Genomic DNA, 13,458 nt, shown 5'->3' with positions numbered 1-13,458 from the left:
TCTCAGATCTCAACGGTGGGAGTGAGACAAAGAGGTGGATGTTCTGTTATTGCAACCCTTCTACCCTAGGCAGGGCTCCAGGTGCGCTGGCCAGGCCTAGAGGAAACATTAGGGTCAGTGGACTTAGATTGTTGCTGGTGATTAACTTTTACTCTTTTAACTTTAGGTCATTTCATTTGAATTGCATCCAACTGCTTTTTTGATTGATAACCACTGACACTTTGCCTCTGCTGTCTTCACCCAAAGAGGCTATTTAAAATGTCAGCAGGCCCAAGGAGGAGTCACCTTATAAGCCCAACTGTGCTTTGTTGTCATACCACCAGCCCCTTTCCCGGTCCAGTCAAGGGATGGACATGTATTTGTGTAGTGTGTGTGTGTGTGTGTGTGTGTATGTGTGTGTGCGCATGTGCAATGATTTGATCTTTGATCTGGAGGTGAAAGGGATTATAGGGAGCACTTAATCTGAGCCACTCAGTTTATAGATGAAAAGCCTGAATTTCTGAGGGAAAGGGACCACCCCAAGATTCCTCCACTAAAAAGCTACAAAGGCAGGATGTGAACTGGGGACTCCTTCCACAGGGTCATTCTGTCTACTTACCCCTCTGGGTCATGGGCCTCAGAACAAGCTTTGACTCCAATGCAGAGCTTGTCTCCAAGCAAATGGCTGGGGGGTCCCCTTGACCAGTTCATCGGTGTGCTTGCTTAAACGAAACGTAAAAGAATGAAGGACGAGAAAGACTGTATTCTCGTTGCCCCCTCTTTCCTCACTCTCTTGTGTGCAGTTATGTTTCTCCAGTTCCTTTATTCCGGCACAAATGTCTGGAGTCAGTGCTGGACATTTCCAGCCCTGTTATTTATCTCTGTGGCCATGATCCCATGACATTTCTGTGTGATGCTGTGTCTGTATACATGTACATGTTGTATTTGACCCTTAGAATCTGCACTAACACCCATGTATTCTTCTTACAGCGGTCGGATTCATTATAAGGATATGTACAGTTTATTGCGTGTTATATCTCCCCCTCTCGGCTTAGGCAAGAAATGTCCTCATAGGGTTGCTTGCAAGGTTTGATTTCCACTAAAACCTGCTAGCATCAACGGAATGAATGTGGCTTTTGGTTCTTAATATATATATTTCATATATATATATACATCTTTCAATATATCTTGCATTTAATTAGTGACCTCTTAGCAAACAGAATGCCTAAGATAACGCAGTCACTTAGACTCAAAAAGCATGGAGCATATATCTCAAGTTACCTTCCACCATCTCTGCTTGCTGTTAGCTAAAGCTGGGCATTCCAGGGTCTCAACTGCCCCCTTCCCCAAACCAAAGTCGCATTAATATGCATTAATATGGATTTCCATTTGGGGAGGAGTAAAACTGCATTGACGACTCTATCATTGACTCCACTCCCTTTCCCCTCAACTCCTGACGTGCCCTGCCCTCTTTCCCAGGTCCCTCTCCCCCAGTAAAATATCCCTTTTTAGATGTGGGACTTTGTCCAAGTTTAAAGAAAAAAAAGGTTTCCAGGTTTCTAGTAAAGAGTTTCAAGCCATCCCACCCCCCTCCTTGCTGATTTGCCAAGAAACCAAAGTCAGAAGTGAACATGACTTTGCTCTTTCTCTCTGCCAATGAGCAGTGAAGTAATCTTTTTTATTACTTTTCTTCCATTTTTCCCCCTTTTCAATTTGTTTAAAAATATATTTTTTCTTGTTCTCTGCATCTCTCTCTATTTTTTCCTGATTTTTTTGGCTCGTGTGGTTCTTCTCTCTGTGTTTTTTTCCTCTCTTGGTTTTTTGTTGGTTTTTTTTTGTTTTGTTTTTCTTTTTTGTTTTTCTTTTTTCTTTTTGGTTCTGGTTTTGTTGTTTTGGTGCTGCCAGGGGCCGCATGGCTTACCCGGACATGTATGAGATGCTCAGACACATGTCTCCACCCCTGGGTTTGGGGAAGAAGTGTCCAGCCCGAGTTGCTTATAAGGTAGACTAAATCTGATACCCACCAAAGGAAAAAAGGTCACTTTTCTTTTTTTAAATGCTGACAAAGACAACCTACCAGATCTCTTTTTCTATTGATTCTTTCTTTTTTTTTTCCTTGAGCAAAATAATTCTCATCGTCATGATCTTCTTTAACCAATACAGTTGTGTCCATTCTCTTTGGTTAGTGTGTTGTGTTTCAGAGACTCCATTATGGCCAGTAGCATGGGGTGGGAGGGTCACTTGAGAATCAGACCAAGTCCCTCAGTCACTGCCACGAAGCAAACACCTTCAAAGCGCAAGTATCACCATTCCATCCCCTCTCTCTCTCTTTCTCTCTCTCTCTCTCTCTTTTACACACACACACACACACACACACAACACACACACACACACACACACTGCATAATCCTTAGTCCTAACCTGGGAAGTGGGGAATGGGGGTGGAAAACCTGTGGCAAAGTAGAGATAATTGAACAGGACAGGACTATCTTGGCTCACCCTAGAGAGGTCCCCAAGAAGTTTCCCAATCATTGGGAACCATGCTTAGCTAAGGGAAGAAGGGAAATTTCCCATGTGTATCCTGAGCCCTCTTTCCCACTCCCCTATCCCCCCATACACATCCCCTCAATGCCCAGGGATGGCTTTACAGAGCCCCCTGGATGCCCGGCCCCCAACATTGGAATGTGCTTCTTTGTTGTTCCAGAGTAGATGGGCAAGCCGAAGCTGGGGTCCCAGGACAGGCTGGCTCCCTGACACTGTGGATATGCATGCTGCATCTCCCAGGAAGGGCCCAGAGTGGGACAGGGGTAAAGGGGGTGTGCATGAAAGGAGCCCTGTGCATGCTGAAGGGAGCAAAGAAAAAACTTCTCCATCTAAAGAGAGCCCGCAGCAAGAACTTGGGGGAAATTCCCAGTAGCCTTTGAGGTAGAATCTTTCTGAGGTTCCAGCTGCGTTTCTAAACTAAAGCCATCCCTCTAGCCTCCCCTATCCTGCTGACCTCAAGCAATGTCTTCTATCTGTCCCAAACAAATCTCCTCTCTGGGCCCTGCATGACCCTGGGATTCCCATCTCTCCAAGGACAGATTTCTCAGATAAGCCACAGTAACTATCTAAGATTTGGAACTTTAAAAAGAAAGAAAGAAAGTCGTCCCGTGACAAGAGACCCCAATAGCCCCAACCTTTTCACTTGGCTTGTTCCCTTTGCCTTCCTCTTCACAGTATCCCTCCCACCTCCCTCTCTGTCAATGCAGTTCTAGCCTGTCTCATAGCTTCTCTCCCCTGCCCTCCTCATTCATCCTTCCTTCTCTGCGGGTCCTGACTCCCTCTGAGTTTGTCCGGGGCAGCCTCCACTGCTGGCAGCCAAGGCCCTCTGCCTCCGGACAGACTTCTCGTCTTCGATCCCATCGCTGTCTCCCCTCTGTGCCCCGTCTCCCCCTCCTCTCTTGGCCTTTCCCTGCCTCCCCTGGCCCCTGACACCTGCATGTCTGTCTTTGCCCCTGTGTTGGCATCTACTCTCCCTCGGCACCCCCCCCTTCCTGGCTGGGTCCGTGTCTCCCAAGTCCCCATGCCTAACTCCTCATCCCCGTTTCTCGCTAACTGTCCCACCGAGGACAGTGGGCTCAGTGTCTCAGCCCCCTGGCGGGCCTCACACCCAACACCATCTCCATACCACTTACAGTCTGACCTGGCCGTCCTTCCTGCCACATCCCCAGCACGCCCCTGGGACTAGGGAGCAGACCCCACCCCCACTCCTCCACCATCGCACTGAGCCGAAATCTGGACCTGTCACTCAATACTGATCTCTATGGGAGCTATGAATGAGTCTCGAGATTCCATGTGGATGCTTTCCTGTCTGTGACGCCTTGTCCATGGCCGCTGTGTGTTGCATGCCCTGCACGGCTTCCGCTCCCACTTCCTCGGGCCAGTGGCCCACATAACCAGCCCCTGCCTGCCCACCTGCGTGTGCATTGAGCATCTTCTCAGAGGGAATGTAGCGTGTCACGGTCTGGTCTGATCTGATGTCGTCCGGCCCAAGCGGGAGGGTGCTCCTGCCCATCCCGTGGCCCCCGTGCTCTGTGCTTCTGCTCTGCCTCTGCTGCCTGCATGCTCTCCCAGAAATGGGTCTGTGAGGCTTCAGACATGTCCCCTTTTTCTTTGGAGTTTTATCTGAATCGAGTCGTCTAGGGAGAACTCTGTTGGGCCATGGCATAGGAAGACCGAGGAAAATGGTGGGGGAGGGTACAAGATTGCAAGAGAGAGGCTAAAGGGGCTTACAAACAGAAGGAATTTCTGGCTGCATGCAGAGGATGCAGAAGGCCTTAAGTGTGGCTCAAGCAGAGCGCCACAAAGGAGCGCTCCCTCCTTGCAGACAGAAGGCAGGAGTCTGGGGCCGACCCCAAGAAATGGGGACTCTGGGCAATTACCAAATACCCGGCCAATCACAGAGTTCTTCCTGCTGCTCTTTGGTTTTTGAAATGCATTCTGGAAGGGGCTGAGGACATGGGGGATGATGACGGGGCACTGGGCTGATTGGCTCCATGTTGACTCTCTGCAGAGACTTCTGCGAATGGATTTGCCTGTTGCAGATGACAACACAGTTCATTTCAACTCTACTCTTATGGCCCTGATCCGGACAGCCCTAGACATTAAAATTGCCAAAGGTAAAAGAGGGGTGAGAGAGATGGGAGGCACCAATACTGAACCAAGACCTTGGTCCTCTGAAAGGCAGGAGGGCGTGTGGACAGAGAGAGACCTCTGAGACCTAATGGGTTGAGAAAGACGGTCCTGACTGGGCCCACACACAAGGGTCAGAGGCATTGCTCTTCCCTTGCCTGACTGAATAGAAGAAGCTCAATGGAGAACAGTGTCTTTTCTGAAAGATCCCATTGACCACCTGAAAAAATGCCTTCCCCAGGAGGGTAGCTGTGCATAAATGGGTTGGACAAGAGAAGGAAGAGATAAGGGAAGACTCATATCAGGGCCCAAACACCCCACTCCTAGAAAAGAGAGCATTCAATCAAAGTATCTTTGGGGACCCTTTCAAAGGACATTTTCTAAGAAATGATAGAAATAATGAGGAAGTTAAAGACAGCAATTGGACCCCAGAAACCTATGTACTGCCCCTGACTCTGCAGGGTACATAGCAGGGCCTTTACTAGACTCTTTCATGCTCCCCTTGGAAGGAAAATCTACTGAGATGACATTCTGAGATCCCTATCTTTAGAGAAAATATCTGTCTTTGGAGTACTCTGTGATGAAATACAATCACCCCAGTGAAAACCTGCCCCTTGAACTCACTGGTGTGAATGGTGTGATGATTTGTGCAAGCCTTGGTCTGAAGCCAGAGTGAGCAGGGTAACTCACCCAATTGGAGCACAAAGTTGCTTGGGCATGTCCTTCTGCGCTGCACCTGTTTGCTTCATCTGCTTCCATAGCCATAGAGTGTACCCATAACCCCAAGCATCCATCCATCTGGCCAATATCCTTATGCCCAAAGCGATTAGCCAACAGCCTGGAAAGAGAGTATAGATAGCTTAGTGCCACAGAACCCCATTTTAAAAGAAAGCACATCCTAGGCACTAATGAGTTAGAATGAGATGGAAGATAAAGACTTGAGTAAAAACAAAATTGTAGGAGATAATCTTTAACCTAGCTGAGAATGCTCTTAAGTACTTTAGAATAATAACAATAACAGCTAGCATTTATACAGCACCTCCTATGTACCAGGCACTCTGCTAAGCGTTTTACAAACATCTTATTTGACACCTTGCAACAATCCTTTTGAGGCAGGTACTATTATTATCCCCATTTTATAGAGAGTGATTAAGTGACTTGCTTAGAGTTACATCACTTGTAAGTGTCTGATATAGGATTTAGACTCAGTTCTTCCTGATTCTAGGTCCAGTGGTCAGTTCATTGTACTTAGAAGCAATATTCATAATACTCATTCTTATCTAGTCATTAAAGAACATGCTTAACAAAACATACCTCCTATGTTAGCCTGTTACTGTATATATTTGAATCAATCAAATGTTAGTGGTAAAATCAGATTTTTGGTGTGAAGAGAAGGGACAGAGAGAATTAGGGATGAGTACCTCAGGAGCACATAGTGTGGTTAAGAAAAAGGTATTCTAGGTTATGGAAGATAAAAGTATACTCGTCAGTGGAGGGGAGTATTTCTTTAACAGATTATTCTGCTCATACTGTTCATCTTCATTCACTACATATTTACTGCATACCTCCTGTGTGAGAAACAATAGAAACATAGAGATGAGTAAGAAGTGATCCTTGTTGCCCAGTGACTCATGGCTTAATTGATAAAACAAGGATGCATATACTCCTAATGCAAACAGTGAGTTGGAAATGCTCTAAGAAAGCCATCAAAGTTATGCTATAGAAGAAAAAAGCCAGAAAATCCGATTTGTATGATCCATCCTTGATGGATGACTTGAGTCTTGACAGGTAACAGATATCTCCTCTGAAAAAGCATAAGATATGTTTGAGGAACAACACCCATCCTGGATAGAGTAAGAAGTTCCATTGATCTGGTATCTGAAAATTTACAGAGCACTTTTTTCACAATATTGTCATGAGGTAGGTAGTGCAAAAATGACGATCCTATTTTACTGATGAGGAAACAGAGGCAGACAGAGGTGAAGTAACAAGCCCATAGTAACACAGTTACACAAGTCCAAGCTTGTATTCAAACCTAGAGGTCCTTGATTCCCAATTCAGTACTCTTTCAAATATTTATGATATATACATATGTATATTGTATAACTCTTTGAGTTTAAGTTTTATTTTGTGAACCCTGAGGGGCTGTCGAATGGCTCTGTGTAAGACAGGACTAATCAGAGCTGTGACTCAGGAGAAGTCAAGAGGCAGCTCAGAAAAATCGGAAGAGCCCAGGATGGGATAGTATGATAGGCAGGAAAGAAATACAAGAAGTGTAATGGGATAAGGGATGCAGGGTACAGTGTTAGCTGCCACAGAGAATGAGGAGTGATTGGACATGTTCAGGAGAATGGTTTGGGAAGAGCAGTAGGGACAAAAGCCAGAATTAACAAGCAGGCAATAAAGGAAGTAGAGATGACTCTTGAGAAGTCTGTGATAAAAAGAAAGAGAAATTAGAAGGGTTAGCTCACAGAAATAGCTGCATGGAGGAAAAGATTAGTTTGGGTGGGTTGTTAATTTTTAGGATTGGGGAGGCTTAAACATGATTGTAGATGAATAGGAGGAACCAATAGAAAAAAAGAAGCTGAAAAACAACAGAAAGATGGCAATTGGTAGAGCAAGACCCTGAATAATAATAGTTATCATTTATATAGCACAGATATTTTGTTTTATCCTCACAATAAACCTGGGAGGTAGCTGCTGCTATTATCTTCATTTTACAGATGTGGAAACTGAGGCAGGGATTGTGACTTGCCATGGGTCATCCAACTAGTAGAAATCTGAGGCAGGATTTGAACTCAGGTCTTCTTAACTCTAGGGTCATTGTATGATCTGTTGTACCACCTAGCTATCTCTGAAGGAAACAGGATGGGAGCAACAGCCAAAAAAAGGTGGTGGATGGCTTTGCTTTGTCTTAGCAAAGATGAAGCTCCTTTTATCCATGGAGGTCCAGGCAAAAAGAGAAAAGAATGGGTGGTGCTGATAAGAGACTTAGAGATGTGAGGGAGGATGGAAGTATGGAGAACTCAAGTCAGTCTCTGTATTAATAAATTAAGAGTCAAGGTTAACTGGAAAGAAATCAAGTTTGGAAGATGAAGAAAGGAAAAAAGTGAGAACAACTATCATAGGGAATGAGACAGAAAAAAGTTCAGTTACAATTAGAGAACATGAATCTAGTGAGCCAAATCAACTGTCTTGGAACTTTTGAGTAACTTAGAAGTATGATAAGTCCAAAGCTGTAAACATCTTAGGTTTGAGTGAACTTAAATGGATAGGATTAGACAGAGCAAGAATCCCTTAGAAGAAATAAAATAGCCTTCATAGCCAATAAAAAGTTGAGAAAAGAAGTATGATCTCAAAAATGACAGAATGCTATCTGTTTGAATCCAAGACAAACCATCAACATCACAGTAATACAAATCTGTGATTCAACCACTGAAGTTAAAGAGGCCAGAGTTGATCATTTTTTATCAGTTCTGTGAAAACTTACATCATCTAGAAATAACACCTCCCAAAAAAAAAATCATCATAGGGGATCAGAATACTAAAAAGGAAATCAAAAGTTAATTGGAATAATAGGCAAGTTTGGTCTTGGAAAACAAAATGAAGGGCAGAGACCAGTAGAATTTTCTCAAGATAATTCACTGGTTATAGCAGGTGCTCTTTTTCAACAACCCAAAAGGCACATGGACGTCAATCTAGAAATCAGGTTTTTTTATATACTTTGCAGTCAAAGGCAGAGGAGGTCAGTTAAAACTAGACTTGGAGCTGACTATGGCTCAGATCATGAGCTGCTTATTTTAAAAATTCAGATTTAAATTGAAGAAAATGGGGGAAATCATCAGACCATATAGGTATGACCTAAAGAAAATTCTTTATGAATATAAGTGATGAATAGGTTTAAGAGATTGGATGTGGTAGATAGACTTACTAAAGAACTATGGACAGATATTTACAATGTTGTATAAGAGGCAGCAATAAAAACTATTTCAGAGGAAAAGAATAGCAAGAAAGCAAAATGGCTGTCTGGTGAGGCTTTATAAATACTGGGCAAATAAAGATAGCAAAAAATGAAAGGGAGAGATGTACACAAATGAATGGAGAATCCTGGAGAATAGCAAGAAGAGATAAAAAGATTTTCTTAAATGAGTAATGCAAAAAAATAGAAGAAACAGTAGAATATGAAAGACAAGAGATCTAAAATTAGAGCTATCAAGGGAACATTTCATGTAAAAAATGGGCATGATAAAAGACAAAAATGGTAGGGACTTAGAAGTTAAGGAGATTAAGTAGAAGTAGCAAGAATACACAGAACAACTATACAAGAAAGATCTTAACATCCACAAATAACCTCAATGCTGTGGCTATTGATCTAGAACCAGATATCCTGGAGAATAACGTCAAGTGAGCGTTAGAAAGCATTGGTAATAATAAGGCTAGGGGAGGTGATGGAATTTCAGCTGAGCTATTTTAAACCCTAAAAAATGTTGCAGTTAAAATGGTGCATTCAATATTCCAGCAAATTTGGAAAACTCAACAGTGGCCACTAAATTGAAAAAATCAGTTTACATCCCAATCTTAAGGGAGGGAAAGGCCAAAGAATGTTCAAATTACCAAACAATTGTGCTCATTTTACATGCCAGCAAGGTTATGCTTAAGATCCTGTAAGATAGGTTTCAGCAATATGTGAACCAAGAATTACCAAAAGAATTGCCTGGCTTTTGTAGAGGCAGAGGAATTAGAGACCAAATTGCAATCATTTGCTGGATTATGGAGAAAACAAGGGAATTCCCCCCAAAAAAATCTACTTCTGCTTCATTAACTACATAGCCTTTGACTGTGTGGATCACCACAAAATGTGGCAATTTCTTACAGAGATGGGAGTAACAGATCATCTTCTTGTCTCCTGAGGAAGTATGTAAGCCAAGAAGCAACAGGTAGAACTGAACATGGAACAATTGAATGGTTTCTGATTGGGAAAAGAGTAGAGATAAACCTGTAAACTGTCACCTTATTTAACTTATATGCAGAGTACATCATGTGAAATGACAAACTGGACAAATCAAAAGTCAGAATTAAGGCTGACAGGAGAAATATCAACAACCAGATAGGCAGACAATACCACTCTGATGACAGAAAGTGAATAAGAATTAAGAAGTTTCTTGAGGGGGAAACAGTAACGTGTAAAATCTGTCATGAAACTTAACATCAAAAAACCCCAACAGATCTTGGCCATTAGTCTCATTACTTCCTGGCAAACAAAGTAAGAAGAAATGGAAATAGTATCAGATTTTATATTTCTGGACTCAAAGACTAAATGACAACTACAGCCATGGAATTAAAAGACTCTTGTTCCTTGGGAGGAAAGCTATGACAAATCTGGACAACATACTAAAAAGTAGAGACGTCACCTTGCTGACAAAGGTCCATATAGTCAAAGTAGCAATATATGGCTGTGGGAGTTGGACTTTAAAGAAAGCTGAAAACTACACAACTGATTCTTTCAAATTGTGGTGCTGGAGAAGACATCTGAGAGTCCCTTGGACAGTGAAGAGATCAAATCTGTCAATACTTAAAGAAATTAATTCAGACTACTCATTGGAAGGACTAATATCAAAACTGAAATTTACTTTGACCATACAATAAGAAGACAGGACTCACTGGAAAAGACCCTGATGCTGGGAAAGATTGAAGGCAAAAGGAAAAAGGGACCACAACGGATGAGATGGATAATGTCATGGAAGAAATGAACATGAACAGACTTCAGGAGATAGCGAAGGATAGCAGGCCCATGGGTCACAAAGAACCAGACGTAACGAAATGACTTAACAACAATCTCAGAGGTCACCAGTTAGTTCAACCTATACTTCACTAAAAATGTCCTCTACAGCAATATAGACCCACTGTGATATAGTGGAAAGATTACTGGATTTGGGGATTATAGATCCCAACTACACTTAGTAGATATGTGACCACAGACCAGTCAAAACCCCTCTGAGTCTCTTTCCTTATTTACAAAATGAAAGTTGTAATACTTTTGCCTATCTCATGGAGTCACTAGTTATCAAATGAAAGAATGTATATACACATGTATACAGTGTATATACAATGTGTATACAATGCATTACAAACCCCAAAATGCTACATGATACCAGCTATAATTATTACTATCATTTCCAAGAAGTGGCTGCCCAGACTTTGATTTAAGATCTAAGGGAAGGAAAAACCCCTGCCTACAAAGCCAGTCAATCCTACTCCTAATTATTAGGAAGTTGTTGTTCATATTGCATAAACTTGCCTCTCATCTCTTCCATCCATTTTTCTCACTTCTCACCTCTAGGGCCAAACAAAATAAATATAATCCCTCTTCCCTATAGCAACTTTTCACACTTCTGAAGATAGCTCTAAGTCCTCTCCAGGCTAACATCCCTAGTACCTTCATATTACATAGTATCTTATATGATATGATCCTGAGGTTCCCCATCATTGTATTTGTCTTCCTCCGAATGCTCTCCAGTTTATCAATGTACTTCCTAAAATGCAGCACCAAGTACCTGAACACAGTACCCTAGATGTTGACTGCCATAACTAGGAATTTGTACACTTGCCACAAAGGAACACAGGAAGTGGAAGCTTGCCTAGAGTTTAATTTCCAGGAGGAAGAAGCATCTTAAAGTTTCCATACTGCTGAAAAGAGTCTGGTTGCTGCTTAGGTGAGAGATAGCCAGCCAGGTAGCACGACAGGTATCCTGTACTTGTCCCCAAGTTATGATTCTCAAGGCAGAAAGCAAAAAGATTATCTCCTCCTATGTTCAAAATACTGTTCTTCTCTTAATAGCCTAAAATATAAGTTTTTTGGAGTGACAAATTGAATTGCTAATTTTCTGAATTTTCAGAGCATTAAAACTCTTAAGACCGTTTAATATGAACTATTGTCTAGCCGTCTTTCCATATTTTATATTTATTGAAGTTGCAGTGTTGTTGTTCAGTCATTTTTCAGTCATGTCTAACATTTCATTACCCCATTTGGGGTTTTCTTGGCAGAGATACTGGAGAGATTTGCTATTCTCTTCTCCAGTTCATCTTACAGATGAGGAAACTAAGACAAATAAGTTTAAGTGACTTGTCCAGGATCACAGATATGACCAGATATAGTACTTTGCCTTTACTTTTATTAAGTTTCATTTAAATAGATCACCCGTATAGCCCATCATCCTTATAGCCCATCTAGATCTTTTTGGAACTTGACTTTGTCTTTCTTGCTCTTGCTCCCAACTTGGTGCCAGATGCAAATTTGATAAACATATCATCTGGGTATGCCTTTAGGAAATCAGTGATTTTTAAATGATGTTTAAAATTCACTTGGGATGAATGATGTTTAAAAAATGATGTTCTGAAGACAGAGAAACAATTCCACTGAGGAATAAAATATGTATGTGTTCTTATGAAATCAATGCAGATGCACAGAACATTAACCAACCAAGTTAGTTATTTAGAGCACAACCAAGTTAGTTATTTTTCTTTAACTACAGAAGATGGAAGTAAAACTAGGTAATAAAGAGTGAATGTGAGAATGTAGCAGTAACCTGTAAAAATATGTGAAATGCTAAACCTTAGAATGATCTGAAGCTGGAAAAGAGAAGCTAAGGTTAATTTTTTTTTAAAAGGTGCTTTTTAGTTATGTTGAGGGAAAAAGGAACAAAGAAAGGACAGGACTCTTGTTGGAGAAAAATAAGATGATGATAACTGACCATAGGGAAAAGACAGCACTGCTCATTCATATTTCATTTATTTTCTTTGCAAAAAAGAGATGACCTTTACACTGGAAATGACAAAACAAAAATGACTAACAAGAAGTCAGTACCCAAGACAGAAGCTCGTAAGAGTGCCTCACTGCTTCCTTATGAATTCAAGGCATTTGACCCAGATGTGATAGTAACATTTGAGCAAACATAGAAAATAAAAGTGGCACTTTAAAATTAGCAAAGGGTAGATGTCCTGATTTTCAAAAAGAGGGAAGAAAACAGAATCTGCAAACTATAGGTCACTGAGCTTGAATTTGATTTCTGGAAAAAAGTCTATAATGGAGCATTAAAGACATGATTGGTGAGTCTAGATAGGGAAGTAGTGACAGGGAAGAGAATGGAATCACCATTGCTTCATCAAGCATAGCCAGACTAACCTCCTTTCCATTTTTGACAGGATTACTAAACCAATAGATAAAGGAAATGTTTGTGGACATGTTTTATCTCTTTTTGCTAGAGTATCTACATCTTCTTATGGAGAAGATGAAAAGATATGAGCCCTGATGCTGATATAATCAGATGGATTCTGAATAGGGTAGGTTGCCAGATTCAAAAAGTGATTGTTAATAATCTGATGTCAACATGAAAGTATTTAGGGATCTATGCTTGGCTATGTGCTTATGACATTTTTTGTGAATGATTTGGATAAAGGCACAAATGCAATACTTATCACATTTTCAGAAAACATAAAGCTGGGAGGAATAGCCAACACACCAGATGACAGGGTCAGGTCCAGAAGGATCTTGAAAGGGCAGAACATGAGGCAGAACTTAATAAAATGAAATTCAATAGGGATAAATGAAAATTCATATATTGAACACAAAAAAATTACATATGGGAGAACTGAATATGAATAAGAATTCATACAGGAGACGTGTGGTTAAAAAGCAATTGTTCTGAAAAGGATCTAGAGATTTTAAGACTGTATAAGCTCAAAGATGAGTTAGCTAGGTGATTTCTCCTTAAAAAATTTTTAAAAATTAATTCAGTCTTGGGCTGA

General features: G+C 41.3%; 1 protein-coding gene across 2 annotated transcripts in view; it reads left to right on the top strand.

The window, feature by feature from the left end:
- CACNA1A (calcium voltage-gated channel subunit alpha1 A) overlaps positions 1 to 13,458 on the top strand; it is a 248,568-nt gene that overhangs the window by 209,600 nt on the left and 25,510 nt on the right. The window contains exons 37-38 of one of the 2 annotated variants that reach the window (XM_051971665.1): positions 970 to 1,066; positions 4,535 to 4,640. In XM_051971665.1, the coding sequence (XP_051827625.1) occupies positions 970 to 1,066; positions 4,535 to 4,640 (203 nt within the window). Of the gene's footprint in view, positions 1 to 969; positions 1,067 to 1,884; positions 1,982 to 4,534; positions 4,641 to 13,458 lie in introns of both variants that reach the window. The other variant, XM_051971666.1, reaches the window with a different exon arrangement.

The sequence above is a fragment of the Antechinus flavipes genome, chromosome 1, assembly GCF_016432865.1.
Source record: "Antechinus flavipes isolate AdamAnt ecotype Samford, QLD, Australia chromosome 1, AdamAnt_v2, whole genome shotgun sequence".
In the NCBI taxonomy this organism is placed as follows: Eukaryota; Metazoa; Chordata; class Mammalia; order Dasyuromorphia; family Dasyuridae; genus Antechinus; species Antechinus flavipes.
Note: the sequence above shows the minus strand (reverse complement) of the source record. Positions and strands in the feature narration are given on the sequence as shown.